Source organism: Ursus maritimus, unplaced genomic scaffold (genome assembly GCF_017311325.1).
Source record: "Ursus maritimus isolate PB19 unplaced genomic scaffold, ASM1731132v1 scaffold_35, whole genome shotgun sequence".
In the NCBI taxonomy this organism is placed as follows: domain Eukaryota; kingdom Metazoa; phylum Chordata; class Mammalia; order Carnivora; family Ursidae; genus Ursus; species Ursus maritimus.
This window is the reverse complement of record NW_024426119.1, coordinates 8522172-8540151: the sequence shown is the minus strand read 5'-3', so window position 1 is coordinate 8540151 and position 17980 is coordinate 8522172. Positions and strand designations below refer to the sequence as shown.

At 55.8% G+C, this 17980-nt stretch overlaps 1 protein-coding gene across 1 annotated transcript; it reads left to right on the top strand.

Moving 5' to 3' along the window:
• The first annotated feature begins 1768 nt into the window (after nucleotides 1–1768).
• PLA2G4F (phospholipase A2 group IVF) lies at nucleotides 1769–16910 on the top strand. Its single transcript, XM_008702314.2, has 20 exons — nucleotides 1769–1879; nucleotides 2902–2974; nucleotides 3606–3742; nucleotides 3859–3987; nucleotides 4428–4468; nucleotides 4738–4780; nucleotides 5254–5320; nucleotides 7277–7446; nucleotides 7579–7692; nucleotides 7909–7946; nucleotides 8178–8313; nucleotides 10154–10290; nucleotides 10569–10791; nucleotides 11685–11799; nucleotides 12025–12162; nucleotides 12252–12359; nucleotides 13350–13544; nucleotides 13811–13977; nucleotides 14791–14977; nucleotides 15265–16910. The coding sequence occupies exons 1-20, from the start codon at nucleotides 1769–1771 to the stop codon at nucleotides 15483–15485; spliced, it is 2550 nt and encodes an 849-aa protein (XP_008700536.2). The 3' UTR covers nucleotides 15486–16910.
• The last annotated feature ends 1070 nt before the right edge of the window (nucleotides 16911–17980 follow it).

The window sequence follows — 17980 nt, the reverse complement described above, 5'->3', positions numbered from 1 at the left end:
AAAAAGTCAGTAGGACACCTCTGTCCTGTATGTCTCGATCCGTGCCATTCACCACAGTTAGTGTGGCTGGGGGCTGACGGCTAGACAGTGCGGGTATAGAGCATTTCCAGCCTCACCAAGTTCTGTTGGACACACTGGAACTCCAGCTAATCCCGATTCTTTCCCCTGCATTTCACATATTAGGGCCTCATGCCTCTTCTTGCAGCTCCTAATGACTGGGAGAGTCATGGAAGGTATGCAACTGGTGGGATTGAAGGGCCCAAGAATGTTAGAGAAGTGGAGAAAGGTTGGTCCATTTTGGCCAGCTCCAAAGGGGCAGTTTGGTCCTTCTGTGTCCTCCTCTTTAGCCATCTGTGGTCATCCTGAGAGTTCTTTGTTGAGGCACAAGTCATGTGACTTCCAGGAGAGGGTGTCGTACAGCCCAGAGCATGGGATGCCAGACTGCTCTGTGGGCCCCCACTCAGGCCCCTCTGGAGTGGATCCTCCACACACTGTGTAGACACCAGCAGTGGGGGGGGCAATCTGGCATCTCTGACCCTAGCACAGGTCTTGGCTCTGTGTTCCAAATTAAGCAGAAACAGGCCCTCCCCTTGGGGCCTGGCCAATGATAGTCATCCCCTTCTTTTCTAGGAGGTTCTAGTCTAAACTTGCCTATAGGTTCATTTTGGAGTTGAATCACCTCTTTCTTTGGATTTTTCTTTCTTCAGTCTCCACCTCAGGCCTGGGGGTGGAGAGTGGAGATGACTAAGTGTTGGCTGAAGAACAGAAATTATCTCCCAACAGCACTGCTCCAGAGAGCCTTTCTTCTGGAAACTGCCTTTCTCACCATCCAGACGGCTGTTGTCCACAGACGGTCACATACCATCTGTAGCCTAAGGCTTATGATGATCAAAAGAGGACTCTCTAAAAGCCTTATCTCCAGTAGCTTAAGCAGGCAGGCCTGCTTTTCAGCTGTCCCTATTAATACCACCTGACAGTATCCCTGTTTACCTGGGCCATCCAGGTATATGCACCGATCCAGGAAGAGGGCCCCGGACAAAAGCCACACAGCGTCAGGAGGCCGTGAATTTCCTCAGGATATGGATGGATCCTCCTCACCCTTGGTTGCAAGGCCTAGTGTAAGTCTGGTACACAGCAGTCTGTCAGTGTTTGATGAATAAATGAGGGAGGTCACAAGCGATGAGAAACACATTTGGGTCCAGATAAAACTGAACCAGAGATTTCCATGTTTCTGCTTAAGAGCTGTGGGCAAGGTGGGACTTGAAGGGCAGATGGTTTTAGTACTTTTTTCTAGCTGGAGGAGACAAGGCCCTGATGCAGCACTTCCTGCCTTCCATCCCCTGCACCTGCCGTGTCAGCATTGTCTAGAAGGCTTGTTGGAAATAGGAACACCTGGGTTCTACCAACGCCCACGAAATCAAATCATCGAGAGGGTGAGGCTCAGGTAACTATTTTCCATAAGCAGCCCGATGATAACCAGAGGCTGGGGTTTGGGAACCAGAGTACCAGTTCCTCATCCTCTTGGAGAAGGACTGAAGTGTCTCCTGCATGAGGGAATTGGACTCCAGTCACTTCCCGGAACACATCAAACCCCACCTCCGGCCCCAGCAGGCCACCCAACCCTGAGTCCTCAGGAGAGTGGCCAGCTCCACCCTCCCCACCTCAACGTTTCCTGTCAGACCTGAGCTAGCAGTAGTGTAGCCGGAGGAGAGCAGGGTGGCTCTGGAAAGCGGACAGGGCTTCCAGCTGGGAACCGTGCTGCCTGGCCATGCACCGGGTGCTCGGGCCAAGGTGGCTGGCAGGCAAGGGGCTGCCCCTCCTGGGGGCAGTGCTGCTGCGCAAGAGAGAGAAGAGGGGACTTCAGTGGAGGCAATTGCGGGTAAAGTACCTGGTCTTCCCTGGGAAGTGTGGACTGCAAGAGCCCTGGGAGCACTGGGCCCCGTGAAGACTGAGGCCAGCCGGGACTGGGTTCTGATCTGCGCTGGAACCAATTTGCTCTAGCCAGCCTGGCAGAGCTTAAATTAAAGAGGTTGGCCAAGACCTTGGCTTTTGGAAATAAGCCCCCTCCCTGCCAATTAGGATGGAGGGTGAGGTCCTGTGATACTTGCAGCTGTTGGCTTTGCCCAGAACGCCCCCACTTGGCTGTAGAGTGCCCCAAGGGTAAAGGAGGAAGGTGCTTGCTGGGATTTTGAGGGGATAGCCTCACTCCCAGGAGAGTGCAGTCTGTTGTTACCTCTCTTGAGCCCAAGCTGTTGTCTCCTTAGGGACTCATCAGACCAGTACAAGCTGGGTGACACCTGGTTTCCCTTCACCTGCCGCCTCCTAGGGGGTGTGGCCCTCGCCAGTGAGCTGGTGGGTGGGGTCGATCATGGCTTTCTCTTCTGATCTTTAATCTCCTAGGTGCAGCACTCCAGCTCTCACTTAGGCTTCCAAGCGCTAACAGCAGCACGGAAGTGGGGGGAGCTGCCCATTTGCAGTGCATCACAACCGTTAATTAGTAACAATGGCTACATATATTAAGCACTAATACCAGGCACTTCATAGAACTACTTATTTAAAAATCACCACAACCCTATGGGATTGCAAACCCCCGTTTATAGATGGGGAAAATGAAGCATGGGGAAATCAAGTAATTTGCCCAAGGCCATTCAGCTAATCCATGGTGGAGCTTAGATTTGAACCCAGCGTGACTGATTCCAAAGTCCAGGCTCATCACCGATAATGCTGAACTCCCGGTGTCAGAAAGCCTCTGAGGTCCCAGGCACAGCAACTTCAGTGACCCTGGGCCCCCTGCTGCTCTATGAGGGAACGAGGAAGCCTGAACTGGGCACCACTGCAGGAAGAAGATCAGGCCCCCTACCCAGCTTCCCAGAACTGAGTTCCAGAGTTTTACTGTTTCAGCGGGAAACCCACCCATACTATGACCTCCAGGTGAAGGTGCTGAGGGCCAGAAATATCCAGGGCACAGATCTGCGTGAGTGACCCCCAATTCCACCCTTTCTCCCCTTCCTTTCCCTGGTGCCTCAGAGCTCAGCAGGAGCTGGCTGGAAGTGAGTGAGTGAGTGTGTGTGTGTGTGTGTGTGTGTGTGTGTGTGTGTGTGTGTGTTTGGAGTGGGGCAGAGGGGCTGGTGCTGACTGTGGAGGGAGTTCCTCCCTGGTGAGGGAGCTCCAGGGCAGGCAGGCAGGGGCTGGAGGGGAAACCTGTGCAGACCTTGGACTTCTCCTTGAGTCTAGCAAGTGGAGCAGTGGCAGCCTGGATGAGCATGTGAGGCCTAACGTGGCTGTTCTCCAGCCGCTTTCCACACCAGTGCTCACCATGGAAGGGGACTTGGTTGCCTGAATTAGGCCCTTTCAGGGGATTACTCAACGGTCTGTGCAGCCATGTGGTCTTTTCAACTGACCACTTCAGGATTCAGTTGAATGGGAGGTGTAACTGGTCCAGATGGAGTTAAGGACATTGGCTCTCCCCCCATCTCCTTGTCCCACACAGGCAGCCTCCTCTCCCCCCTCAGCTCCTTTCCTTCTCCCTGCCCCAGCCTTCTTCCGGGAACCTTTCTAGCAAAAGAGCTAGACGCTGAGGACCCCCTCCCCCATCCCACCTGCAGTGTCCAAAGCCGATTGCTATGTGCAACTGTGCCTGCCCACTGCGTCCTCCAGCCCCACCCGGACAAGGATGGTGGCCAACTGCAGTGACCCCAAGTGGGATGAGACCTTCCACTACCAGATTCACGGTGCTGTGAAAGTGAGGCCAGCAAAGGGTCCCGGGCAGTGGAGGGAGAGAGCTCCTCCAGTGGAGGGAGAGGGCTCTGTGCCCTCCCGCCCTGCCTCAGGCTCCCACCTCTCATCTGCCATTCCCAGAATGTTCTGGAGCTCACCCTCTATGATAAGGATGTCCTGGACAGTGACCAGCTCTCCCTGCTACTGTTTGACCTGAGGAGCCTCCAGCCTGGCCAACCCTACAGGCATACCTTCCTACTCAACCACCAGGTGAGCCACCCCACCTGTGCCAGCAATGAACCAAACTCAAGGAGAGCAAGTCTGGCACAGGGCACTGAGGTGATGGCTCCTGGTCAACACAGGCCAGGCCTCCAAGACAGACCCTCCTCTGTCCTACACCACTGAGCCTACAAAGGTTTCCCCTCAAACATTTCTTCCCCGAGTCGAGCCAAAGTGTGAGCTCCTTGAGGGCAGAGCACTTTGTCTGTCTTGGCCACTGCCAAACCCTCGGTGTCTAGAACAGGGCCCAGCAGACAGTCTGGAGCGCGTGAACCTCCTCATGAAGATGCTCCCCCTCCTGGGCCTGTGAGAAGCCACCACAGCAGTCCCCTCTTCTAGTCCCTGGAGCTGAGCAGGGTAGGCGGCAGGGACGGTCTCTGATGCCTTCAGAGCTCTTTGAAAATGAATGCTCCCTTGCTTCCCTCGTGTAGGATTCCCAAGAGCTGCAGGTGGAATTTTTTCTAGAGAACAGGTAAGTCCAGGTGGTGCCCATGCCCAGTTACACCAAGAATCATGGACAGCTCTAGCTGTCAATCACCGGTTCTGCCCTGGCCTGGCCTGGCCTGGGCTGAGAGGGAATGTCCTACTCCAGACACCCATTTGAATGTTGGCGACAGGCCCGCGCCTATCCTCAAACCTGGCTGTGCTCCCCGTGCTCTTCCAGCTGCTTTAATCACATTATTAGAGTAACAGCTGTCTCAAGGGGAGCCAAATGTCCCATGAGCCCCTCATCTTTTGCAGCCAGGTGCCCGCATCTGAAGTCATCACCAACGGGGTCCTGGTGGTGAGTAGGGAAGGCAAGCTTGGGGCTGTCCAGGGCTGGGAGGGGGGAAGTGCAGAGTCCATGATTGAGCCTATCATGCCCCCTTGCCTCTGAAGGACACTCAGACCCTCCTGAGAGGGCAAGTGTGCTAGGGAGGCATCTCCAGGGACCAGGGGCAAGAAGCTCCCTCAAGTCAGAGCAGAAAACTCAGAAGCCCTCCTTCCTACCCTGTGCACTGGGACCCCTGGCTGCTGGGACTGCTGAAGACACTGCTATCAGAGCCCCTCTCCTCCTTCCCCTTTCCCACCAGGGCCACTTCTTCTGAGTCCTGGGAGGGGGACTGCTACAAAAGATTCCCACCCACAAGGCAAAGGCCCTGGCAAAGTTGTTAACCTGGGCCCTGCCCCAGATACCCCTCCTTCCGCCCTGGTCTGGGCCCTGTGCAGGGAGAGCCCTGTGAACTGTCAGCTCCCAGCAGCCTCTGCTTTCCTCAGGCTCACCCCTGTCTGAGAATCCAGGGTACCCTCGGGGAAGATGGCACAGCTCCACCTCGAGAGTATGGTGAGTCTGGTCTATGGCCTTGGGTCTTGCCTTCTCTCCTGGGTTTGGGGGCTGCTGATTTCTAGAAGATGAGTCCAAGGCAGGCAGTTCTTAAAGGTTTTACCGCTCAAATCAGACGAAGGATGGCACGGATTGCCTCTGAAAGTAGTGAATTTCCTGTCCCTGGAAGTGTTCAAGCATAGCAGTTGTATCGACCCAACCACTGCTCTGCAAAAAGCAACCCTAAGTCTCAGGGGCAGACGACAGGAAGCATTTCTTTAGCCCACACGTCGGATGGTCAGCTGGTGCTTGGCTGATCTAAGCTGGGCTTGGCAGGAGGGACCTGGCTTTGTGCCATATGTCCCTCATCCACCTTCTATGACCCGTGAACAGTCGTGTTCTGAAGCTATCAGCAGAGGCACGAGAGCGAGCCCAAATGAGCAGGTGGTTTTCAAGCCTTCAGTCACATCACAGCCACTACCTGACATTTTGCTAGCCGAGACACATCCCAAGGCTGACCCTAAAGTTGGAGGGCAGGCAATCCAGCTGGCCTCTCGGTGGGAGGAAATGAAGTCACACAGCAAAGCGTGGGAATTCCAGGAGCGAAGAACTAGGGCCACTGAGGTAGTGTGCGAGAGGGGGCGGCCACTCAGGATGGGGGAGTCCAGATGCAGAAGCAGAGCAGAGGCTGTGGGACAGCTAAGGTCCTCTCTGATGCTGAGAGTCTGAGCCCCCATGATGAGTCCACGTAACGTTCCAGGACTCATGGGAGCCAGGCACTGTGTTCAGCATTTCGCATGTCTTTTATCTTTAATTCTCATAACAACCCATAAAATACAACTATTATTCTCTTAACTTATGAAACCATGGCTCAAACAAGAAACTCGCTTAAAGTCCCACAGCCTGAAAGTGGGAGAGCCAGGACCAGACCCACGTCTGTGGCATTTGGGGGCCTGTCTGCTCTCTCCACCACAGATCCTATTGTTTCTGCCTCTGAACAGCACATAGCAATCTCCGGCCATAAACCACGGTGTGAAAGAAGTATCAGTTTCCTTATTTTCTCTAATTCCCACCCACCTGGGGTCATGTCACGTCTCCAGGTCTCATTTAGGGCCAAGGAGTCTGTGTTGGGCGAGAGATTCCATGTGGACCTCTGTTCCTGAAGCATCTGTCATATCCTGGACTCTCTGTTGCTCCCAAGTCATGTTTAGGGTCTGGGGCTCTTTTGTGAGGCTGTCTGGGGTCCCCTCTATCTGAGCATCATGCACATTTCTCTCAGGGGTTTTGCCTCCTCCCCAGAAAGCTGCTTGGAACAGGGTGGGCCCACCAGCCTCCCTCTTCGCCTCTTTCTAGCTTGGGCTGGCTCTCCCCTGCTTCTCCAAGCCTCCACCCACCCACTTCTTCCTCTCATCTCCTCTGCACACCCTCTGTTCATGCAAGGTCTTACACTTTGAAAATAAAGGACAGGACAACTTGCTGCCTATTTGTTTTCTCCCTGGCCACAAACCTTCCCCCAGGTGATGAGCACAGAGCTTGAATGGAGGCAAGAGATGGGGCGAGCGACTACCAGTTGAAGACTGCTAATTAATGTTAATAATGTGTGATAATTATAACATTATAATTGTTACAGAATTATATTTTACACACTTAATATAATAATCTCAAAATCATCAGCCCCATAAAGTCTGGGCAAGGAATGCTCTCCCTCCCTGCCCTTCCCCCTTCCCCCTTCCCTAGGCCTTGTGTGTTTCCCACCTCCCCCAGGTTCCCAGTTCTGACCAGGACAGGTTATAGGACCCCAAGGGTCCTTCGTGATGTCTTTGCTATGGGGCACAGAGCCAGAGAGTGAGCGGGGCAATGAGTTGGCATTTCTAAGGGTAAAGAAAGGGGAGTTGCTGTTCAGGGTGCTACCATCATGTGCCACACACACCCTCCCCCCCCCATTCTCCCCCCCTCACCTGGGCCCTCTGCTCCCAGGCTCTAGGCATATTCGGCTGACAGTGCCCGGGGCCTACGAGAAGCCACAGCTCTTGCCCCTGCAACCCCACAAAGAGGGAGGCCTTCCAGCCACCTTCATCTTTCACGTGAATCCAGTGATCAGCTCCAGGCTGGATGTGGAGCTGGGGGAGAAGCTCACAGTCCTGCAGGTGAGTGAGCCCATAGAGTGGGAAGGTGTGGATGAGAGAATCAGTCCAGCCTAGAGGGGTGTCCCAGGGCTACCATGGAAGTACATGTTCCTTCACCATGAAGGGTCACAAAGGGTGTTTTCTTCTCTGCAGAGTGGCCCAAGTGCTGAACTGGAGACCCAGACCAGCAAGCTGGGCGAGGGGGGCATCCTGCTCTCTTCTTTGGCCTTAGGCCAGGAGGAACAGCGTTTCGTGGCCTTGGGGGAGGTAAGGCTCCCTCTGGGTGCCTGCGGGACCCCTGCCTGCTCTGTGACTACCAAAAGATGGCTGGGGGGGAGGGGGCTAAGAGGAAGGTCAAGGGGCCTGAGAGGGAGGGGGTCAAGATCAGGCCAGCCTGGAGTTCAGCCATGAAATAGAGCTCTGGGCTACAGGTGGGAGAACCCCACTCAGGGCACTCAGGGCTGGGGCTCTTGTCTCTTTCAGGACCAGGAGGTGGTTCTGAGTATGAAGGCAGAAATGAGGTGAGAAAGGCTGACTTCAGGAGGAAGGCTCTTGGGCTAGGCTGGAAGCATCGGGGCTCTTCTGCCTCCTCAACTCAGCCTGGGTGGCAGAGGGCATGTCTGGTTCTGGTGAGGTCTTTCTAAGGGGTTCCACGGAATGTGGGTCTGCTCCTGTGAAAAATGGGCTGGGTCTGAGGCTCTCCTCCAGTGAACAGTCACCCAGCACCCCACCCCCACCCCTATCTGAGACAGCTCTGGAGACCTTGACCTGCGCCTTGGCTTTGGCTTGTGTGACGGGGAACAGGAGTTTCTGGACAAGAGGAAGCAGATCGTGTCTAAGGCCCTGCAGCAGGTGCTGGGATTGAGCCAGGCTCCTGACGGTGGCCAGGTATGAAATGGAGGAGGTGGCCCCCAGGGTCACCAGGACCAAATTCAGCCTCTTCTCTTGAGAGGACTGTGTGGCCAAGAGGCGACAGGAAGCCTTGAGGAAGGGCAGAGAACGGAGGAGGAAGCGGCAGGCCTGTTTACCTGAGCCAACAGGCAAAATCAGGAGAGTCAGGACCTTGTATGTAACAAGGGATGAGCAGCCCTGGCCAAGCAAGGTGTATTAGTCCCCTCAGGCTGCTGTTCAGTTCTGCCATAACAGAACACCCAGACTGGGCAGCTTAGACAACAAGTACTTATTTTCTCCCCTGGAAGCTGAAAGTTCAAGATTAAGGTGCATCAGGGTTGGTTCCTGATGAGGCTTCTCTTCCTGGTGTGTAGACAGCTATCTTCCTGCTGTGTCCTCACGTGGCGCTTCCTCCAAGCATGTACAGAGGGGTAAGGGGCAACTTCTGTCTTCCTCTTCTTACAAGGACTCCAGTACCATTAGAGAAAACCCCACTGTTGTGGCTTTACATAATCTGTAGTCGCCTTGTAGGCCCTTTCTTCACGAAGGCTTCAATATATGCATTTGCAGAGGCGGGGTGCAATTCAGTCCGTAAGCACAGGTAAGGGGCAACTTCTGTCTTCCTCTTCTTACAAGGACTCCAGTACCATTAGAGAAAACCCCACTGTTGTGGCTTTACATAATCTGTAGTCGCCTTGTAGGCCCTTTCTTCATGTGTAGTCAGTCACACGAAGGCTTTAATATATGCATTTGCAGAGGCGGGGTGCAATTCAGTCTGTAAGCACAGACAAAGGGATTTGGAAGTGGAGGGTCCATGGGAGCCTGCGGCCGGGAGGCAGGCAGGCAGGAAGGCGGTACCAAGGGAGAGAGCTAAGGTGAATCAGGAACGAGTTGGTGGCTTCCTCCTGGCGGGGAGCATACTCAGGAGTTGGAGCCAATTCCCGGGGCTGATGGGTGAGCAAGCCCAGACCGTTCCTTTGGTCTGGCCTGCTCTGTACCAGCTCTCCCCTCCATAGGGGGAGGGTAAAGAGGGCACAGACCTGGCTTTCCAGGATCTCTGTGTCCTGTAGCACTCCCAAGGGACAGTGCCCTTGCTGAGCGCTGGCCAGGAGCGTTTCTGTCAAGACAGAAGAAAGGGCAGGGAAGGGAACCACAAGTCTGGGGGCAAAGCTTCATGGAAAAGCTGAGCAGCCAGAAAGCTGCTAGTCTGATCCCACCAGGCACCTCTGATCCTGAAGAGATATCTGGGCACCTCTCATGTCAGGCAGGTCCAGGCTACTTGGTGGTCTTTGCCACTGTAGCCCAGTGGTTCTCAACTGGGGGCCATTTCACCCCCACCCACCCAGAGGACATTTGTCACTGTCTAGAGACATGCTTTAGGATCACCACTAGGGGCGGGGGAGAGGGATGCTCCTGGCATCTCCTGGGTAGAGGTCTGGAATGCTGCTAAACATCCTACAACTTACAGGACAGCCCCTCGCGACAAAGAATTAGCCAGTCCCAGATGATCAACAGTGCCAAGACTGAGAAGCCCTGCTCCAATGGTTTGGGGTGAAAGCCAGCGTACCTTCCAGTTACACACTTTCCTGGTGGGATGGTTAAGAGTCATGACGCTTTGGGTTCATAGCCCATCACTTACCACCTGTATGACTGTGGGCACATTATCCAACCTGCCTGTGCCTCAGTTCCTACTCTGCAAAATGGGGATCCCACTGGGTTGCTGTGAGGATTCAGTGAGATAAGACATATACAGCTCTTAACGCAGCGTCAGCATTGCAAGCAACAGTACGTAAACGACAGTGGTGGTCGGTGTTGTTACGATTATTGTCGTGCTCAGGTGCCTGTGGTGGCTGTGCTGGGTTCCGGAGGTGGAACCCGAGCCATGTCTTCCCTGTACGGCAGCCTGGCAGGGCTGCAGGAACTCGGCCTCCTGGACACTGTGACCTACCTGAGCGGGGTCTCTGGGTCTACCTGGTACGTGCAGTGCGGGCAGGGGGCAGAGTAAAGGAGAGCCCTGAAGGGGCAGGAGTGTGACTGGTGGTCTAGTGGATTCCCTGAAGGGGTGCTGGGATCCTGCCACCAAGGGGGTTAGGAGGGGCAGGAAGGCACTGCATTTCCAGGCCTCCTTGAGTGGGTGGGGCAGGGCAGGGGGTACAAGGCACGGAGAGGTGGGGCATCAGCAGACATCTGCATCCCTCTCTCCCCTTGCTATGCCCTCCTGCCCCACTGCCCCTAATACCCTCTGTGCCCAGGTGCATCTCCACCCTCTACCAGGACCCATCCTGGTCCCAGGTGGCCTTGCAGGGCCCCATTGAGCGTGCCCAGGCTCGGGTCTGCAGCAGTAAGATGGGGGCGATGTCCCCGGAGCGCCTGCAGTACTACGCCCAGGAACTGGGGAGCTTGGAAGGCAGCGGCCACAGTGTTTCCCTCATCGACCTCTGGGGTCTCCTCATTGAATATTTCCTCTACCAGGAGGTAAGAGATGAGCACATAATAAATAAACCTGGCTCCTTTCCACCCCTGCCCCACCAGCACACACTCTGCGTTCGTGGCTAGGCTACGATGGAACATTTGCAAAGCTGTCCCTTAGGTCTGAGCTCTCTGAGGACAAGAGGTGAGACCCCTGGGTGGGCTGACTGTGCTTCCTCTTTCCTGGCCCCTAACCCCTGGGAAGGGAGGGGTGGGTCTGCAGTTCTTGGGTCTGTCTGCATATTAGAATCACCTGCACGGCTTTTCAAAAACACCCAGGCCTGGGCCCCACTTCCAGAGGTACTGGTTAGGGTTGGTCTGGGTTCCAGCACTAGCACACGTGTGCTTTTGAAAGTGTTCCAAAGGGTTCCAACCTGCAGCCTAGGCCGAATGCCACTCCGGCCTGCTGGCCAAGCTGCCTGCTGCTCCTAGAGCTGCAGGCCCGGCTCGAGCTGGGAGATGAGAGGAGTCAGAGCTGAGTGAGGGTCTCAGCCCTGGGGGCCTGGCCCACGGGGGGGTGGAGGTATATCACAAGTGATTTCTCATGTCTAAGAAAAGAAACCATATTTTTGAATGATTTATTTTTTAAAGAAAGTAAGCTGGATTTTTTCAGTTTTTCCTTTGAAAAAGGTCACTGACTCCCTTGGGCTCTAATATGCATTCTTGAACAGGAAAGTGGGCAGAGTTCCCAATGACCCTGGAATCGCACAAAACTCACGATGGCCTTACCTGGGCTGCAGCCTAAAGCCTGGCCTTAGAGAGCTGTCTCTAGAGCACTGGCTTTGGCAGCCCCAGTCTCTGGTGGGCACGCCATTCCCTACAGGGTATCAGGCCTCAGGCCATGGGGATGGGGGGAGGGAGTTCCCCAAAAGCCAAGTGCCTCCCTTCCTGCCTGCCAGGAAAACCCCGCCAGGCTGTCCGACCAGCAGGAGGCTGTCAGCCAGGGCCAGAACCCTTACCCGATCTACGCCAGCATCAATGTCCGTACCAACATCAGCGGGGAGGACTTTGCAGGTGCCTGGGTGTGGGGACCCGGGAAGCAAGTGGAGGCAGTGGTTGGTAGGAGGGTGTGAGAGGCCAGCACTGGTCACGTACACATGGGAGCCTTGGAGCACGGTGGGCTTGCTGCCTCCAGCTCTTGGCAAGTCTGATTCCTGCCCCGGCACTCAAGTGGGAGGGGAAACCCTGGGGTCCTTGTGGAAGGCTCTGGCTAACATTCCCTTCACTCTGGGCCCCCAGAGTGGTGCGAGTTCACCCCCCATGAAGTCGGCTTCCCCAAGTATGGGGCTTATGTCCCCACTGAGCTTTTTGGCTCTGAGTTCTTCATGGGGCATCTGCTGCAGCCCCGGCCCGAGCCCCGGATCTGCTACCTGCAGGGTGAGTCTGGGCTGGAGGGCTGGGGACCGGGCAGGGGCCGGGCCAGGCCCTGAGATGGGCTGCACCCAGGGCCTTGCCTTTCTTCTTAGGTATGTGGGGCAGTGCCTTTGCAGCCAGCGTGGATGAGATCTTCCTGAAGACTGCTGGCTCGGGCCTCAGCTTCCTAGATGGGCACAGAGGGAAGGTAAACATCACAGGTAAGGGTGGACACGCTGACCTCCCCGCACCCCTCCTTCTAGCCCCAGCACCCTGGCTGAGGCACAAAGGACAAGGAAGGGGTGATGCAGGACTTGGCTGTCCCACGGGGTTCAGAGAAGTCCTGAGGAAATGACTTCTAGCTAAGGGCCTCCCGCTGCCCAGAGGCCTGTGGCGACAGTGTGCCTGGGGAGCTGGGGGAAAAGCCCATGTCAGAAAAGCCAGTGGGAGTTGTGAGTGCTGTATGACAAGGCCACAGCTTTGAATTCTCTGCTTTGGTTCCCGTTATGTCAACTCAGTCTAGGACCACTGGGCATCTGGTGGCTGTCTGTCCACAGCCCTCGGGGCTCCTCTCAGGGCTGCTCCTTAAGTGGCCTACGAGCTTCCTGCTGCACAGAATACCTTTTCCACCTTTCTTCCCTGGATAATGTCTGCTCATCTCTTAAGATTCAGCTCAGACATCATTTTGTCTGGGGGCTTCTCTGTCCTACTCCATCCCTCCAGGCTGATCGAGGGTCTTACCACCAACGTCCCACAGCACTTATCCTTATCCTGAGGCATTGTTACGATTTATGATCTCTTTATATGGCTCTCCCCTAAGTAGGCTGTGAGCCCTGGGGGGCCAGGACCGGGCTCTAGTCACCTTCGCATCCCTCGTGCCTGGCACAGTGCCCAGCACGCAGTACTCCTCAGTGGGTTTTTTCTGGATGAAATTCTGATTGGAAATTGTATGTACAACTTAATTTTCAAAAGGGGAAATAAATGATCACTTAATAAATACAATGCCATAGGCAACTTTCAAAATATAGGCAACCTGAAAGAAAAGGTCATTTAAAAGAGGTTCTGGGAAGCAGTGGTCTGAGGCTTGGGAGCTGGGGTGAAGGAGGGATGAATGTGGGGAGGAGATAAAGGGGGTTCCCTGAGCCATAAGGGCCACTGGACAAAGGGGGGCACCACTTCTCACTGTATTTCACTCTCGCACCCCCACCTAGATGACTGCCAGAAGCTCCAGCTGCATGACCCCACACGTCTGCGAACCAGGCTCTTCACCCCCCAGGGCCCCTTCTCCCAGGCTGTGCTGGACATATTCACCTCCCGCTTTACCTCTGCAGAGAACTTTAATTTCACCAGGGGCCTCTGCCTACACAAAGACTATGTAGCTGGCCGGGAGTTCATGGCCTGGAAAGGTGGGTGCTGCTCTGGGTGGGGGTCCCCCGCTGCCTACGCCTCTGACTCACTGGGGCCCGCGCTGCCTTTTCCCCTGGGGCTGGGTTGTGGGCTCCTGCTGCCCAGGGGGCTGTGGGGGAAGGACTGGGATGTCTGCTGGGAGGCAGGGCCAGGGGCTGGGGTGGGAGACTCTGTTGCCATCAGAAGCAGGGGAGGAGAGATCTCTACAGAGAGATCTTGGCGTTCCCAAGGTGAAGAGAAGAGCGAGCTTCTGTCCCTGTTGCAGCTACGCACCCTGACGCCTTCCCCAACCAGCTCACTCCCATGCGGGACTGCCTGTGCCTGGTGGATGGGGGCTTTGCCATCAACTCTCCGTTCCCACTGAACCTGCTGCCCCAGAGAGCGGTGGACCTCATTCTGTCCTTTGACTACTCCCTGGAGGCCCCTTTTGAGGTAAGGTGGTGGTGGGGAGGAACTGAGGTTCTCTGTTGAGGCGGCCCGGCTGGGCATTTAGGGATTGGCCTTCATGCAGGACCTGCGTTCTAACCTGTGGGCGGGTACCTTGTGAAGACCTTAGTGGCACTTGTCCCCCTAGCTGGAGGAGGGGGATTGCTGAGGCTCTGGGATGGAGTGGGAGTCGGGAGAAGAAGCCAAAGACAGTCCTCAGGAGTCTTCCATCCTGGTGAAGAGAAGGCTCCTGTGTTGGCCCCTGCCTGTTTCTGAAAGCATTCTGTCTAGACCTGTGTTGGGGTCTGGTGTCCCTTAGTTACTGTGGTACCAACAGAGACATCAGCTCCCCCCGGGATGTCTCCAGCGGCAGCTCCCTCAAGCCCTGTGGGGTAGTGGACACGTTCCACCTTCTGGATGAGGGTTCTGGTTGCACTGCTGGCTTTCTTCTCCTCCTTATCCTCCTGGGTCTAAGGAGAGCCTGGGATTAGATGATGGATAAAGCCTCTTCCCATGTGACCTTCCGTAATCATTCAGTCTCCCCCTGGTGACACTGAAATCAGCCCCTAAGAGGGAGCAGGGAGGGGTCGGAGAAGGCAAGCAGTGGGTGGTTCTGGGAGGAATGACCGTGAGAACGCTGGGGATCATCATCATTAATCTGCACAACCACCCCACTAGAGTTATTCCCGTTTTTATTTTGTAAATAAAGAAATGGGCTCAGAAAGGCAATGTCACCTGCCTGTAGTCACTCAGCCAGCAGGGGGGCTGTGTGGGCGTAGGGGGTAGGAGGCAGTGTCAGAAGCTGGCCTCCCTGCCCAGGTCTTACAGATGACAGAGAAGTACTGCCTGGACCGAGGCATCCCCTTCCCAAGGATTGAGGTGCTCCCTGAAGACTTGGAGGAGCCCCGAGAGTGCTACCTGTTCGCCGAGGCCAAGGACCCCCGCTCACCCATTGTGCTGCACTTCCCCCTTGTCAACCGTACCTTCCGCACACACCTGGCACCAGGTGAGGGGAGGCGCTGGGCCGGGGTCTGGTGGTGGGGCGCTGTGCTGAGAGTGGGCTTCCGGGACAGCGTACCAAAGCGTGCCTCCCGGAGGCCCCAGCTGGCCACTGCTGCCCTTTGCTCCCAGGGCCTCAGCCCTCACACTGGCCCCACTCCTCCTGCTGGTTGAGAGAGAGGAAATGTGGGTCTGGCCAGATATCCTAGGGCAGGGGGCAGGGAGCTTCCGGGCTGGCAGCTCCTAGCCCCAGAGTGCCCCCAGCTTGGCCTCATCTCCACTTCCCACCCACAGGTGTGGAGCGACAAACACCTGAGGAGAAGGCCCGTGGGGACTTTGCCGTCAACGGGTCAGACACGCCCTATGGCATGATGAACTTCACCTATGAGCCTGAGGAGTTTGAGCGGCTGGTGGCTCTGAGTCGCTACAATGTTCTGAACAACGCAGAGACCGTGAGGCAGGCCCTCCGGCTGGCTCTGCAGCAGCGGCAGGCTGGGGACAGGGCCGGAGGCTGACCAGGCTGGAGTGGGAAGACCGTGAGAGAGGGGAGTGACATGGCTCCAAACCAGGGTTTGAGAGAGCGGAGTGGTAGACGCTGAGGGGCTCCTGCCTCCCATGTTACAGGGACCTGCTTTAGGCCCTCCAGGCCCCAGAAAGCTCCTGCATAATGGCATCTTGGCTTTGGGACTGTGACCTTCTCGTAGGTGTTTCTGGGAAATGATGGGGCAGTAAGTCTCTCTGGGGCTCTTGGGGATGGGGGGCAGAGGTGAGCAGTGCTCATTTTACGTTGGAGTGTAGAGGGGATCAGGCAACAGTCTAGCCCCAGGGCCTGTCCCAAACGCAGAAGGACCTTAGAGGGCCCAGGTCTTCAGACCTCACCAGACTGGGAGCTGTGAGAGCTGAGGCACAGGTTCCTCTCCTTAAGCTGAGACCAAAAGTAAAGAGGCCTCCATCTAATCCACACTTTTGCAAATGGCTGGGGTCCTGGATACAGTGCTCAGTGTGATCGTGAATAAGGGGGGACTTCCGGGGCTGCCAGTTCATTCACTAACTCCGTCCTTCAGCCTGCTGACTCTCCTTCGCCTCTGGCCTCCCCTGTCCCTCTCACTGCTTAGCCTCCTGAAGGCTATGGGGATGGTACCCCCCCATCCTGGTGGGGCTCCCGCCGCTGGGTGTGCTCCTGTCTCTGTGTTAATGACTAATGCTTCACTCTTTAAACTCAGGCCACGCTCTCTCCTCACGTACACAGCTGCCACCTCCTGCAAATAGGCGGCCGTTCCCAGAGGCTCCATGGGTGTGTCGGGAGGGTGCATTTGCTTATCAGGGAGCAGAGGAAGTGTGTGCGTGTTCCTAGTGAGGGTGGGGCAGCCGAGCACCTGTCTTGGCCAGGGATGGGCCATGGTGGAGGGCGCCCGGCTGGGAACTCAGAGGCCTGGGTTCCTGCCTCTTTCGCAGACACATGCTGTGGTCTGGGCAGTCTGCCCCTCTCTCTCCCTGTCTTCCATCTCCCCTGACCAAGGTGGGATCCTCCGAACAGCAGGAGCATCTCTAGCACGCACAGATTTGAAGTCTGTGGAGAGGAGATCCACTCTGACTAGGTGTGATCTGGGGTCCCACAGGCTGTGGGCATCTGCAGCCTCCTTCTCCCCACCCCCATCCCACACAGTGTGGAGCTGCCTGGGGCCCTTCAGTGGCCCGGATGCCATACTCTCTTGAACCCTTGCTTCTACTGCCCTCTCCTCCAGAGTGCTCCCTCGGGCTGCAGCCTTCCCCCTCCATCCTCTCTAGGACCAAAGTCACAATCGCTCTTTCAGTCAGGGACACCTATTAGAGGAAGCCTGGTGAGGCTTCTGACTCTGGGAAGAAAACCCTCATTCTGGCTCCCAGCTGGGAGGAAGGTAGATCCCAGTCTGTGCTCCCAGCTTGGCCTGGCCTGGGGCCTCCAGCTGGACATGAGCAGGAGGGCTAAAGGAGCCAGGCCTCAGAAGGGCCAGTGCTTTTGGCTGGCTTGGGGACGGGGAACAGTTTGGTTCCCTCCTGCTTCCTCACCATTGCTGCCCATCATAGACCACCAGCCCTATCTTGGCTCAGCAATGAGAGGTTTCCTTTGGGGTAGCCCCAGGCTGGCCCCTGAGCTCCTGCTATGGCCACTGTCATCACCCCTGCTGTGCTGGCATCATCAGTAACTTATTAAGACCCCCCCCCATAGAATTCATAACTTAGAGAACTTTGTAGAGTTCTTAGATTTTCATGGAGTTCAAAACTTGGAATCTTTAGTCTGTCTGTCTTTAATGCCTCAGATAGCCACAGGCTGTCTCTGGCTCCCGGAGGGACCTAAGTCTATTTCTACTGCATTCCTGCCCCATTTCCAACCCTGGCCCGAGATGGCCAGAAGCATGTTTCAAGGTCTCGAGGGTTACCAGGTTGGAGGGATTTGGCCACAAGAACACAGCTACAGGCTTGATTCACTCTGAGGCTGGGCAGAAATACAGGAGCAGGGACGTCTTCCTTAACTTGTCAGACCCCCTCATCAGGCAAAGGAAGAAAAGGGTGGCCACCAAGGCTGCCATGTATGGCTGCACAGGTTGTATACGACACAGTTCCAGGGGGTGCCATTCATGTGAAGTGACTGTATGAACTTGCCCTGTGGGGTTGTACCACGCGGCAGCCCTGGGCCCACAGTCTTAGCCCAAGGCATGTGAGAAAAGACACTAGTTGAAATATTAGGCCTCCTGGCTTCTTCAGATATATCTATGGGCATTCACAAGAGTCTCCTGCAGAAAAAAGAAAGAGTTGCTGGACAGATGTGGGGGTGGAGGGAGGAAAGGAAGAAAGGAAGGAAGAAGGAAGGAAAGGAGAGACAGAAGAAAGAGAAGCGTTTTCTTCTTTCATTGGCTGGCACAGCACCAGGGGGGGGGGGGGAGCTCATGTTGGCAGGCTGCTGGTTGGCATAAGTCCCCCCCTCACCTTCTCCGGAGCTCAGTCCCTGCAGCTAATTGCCTCCCTGCTA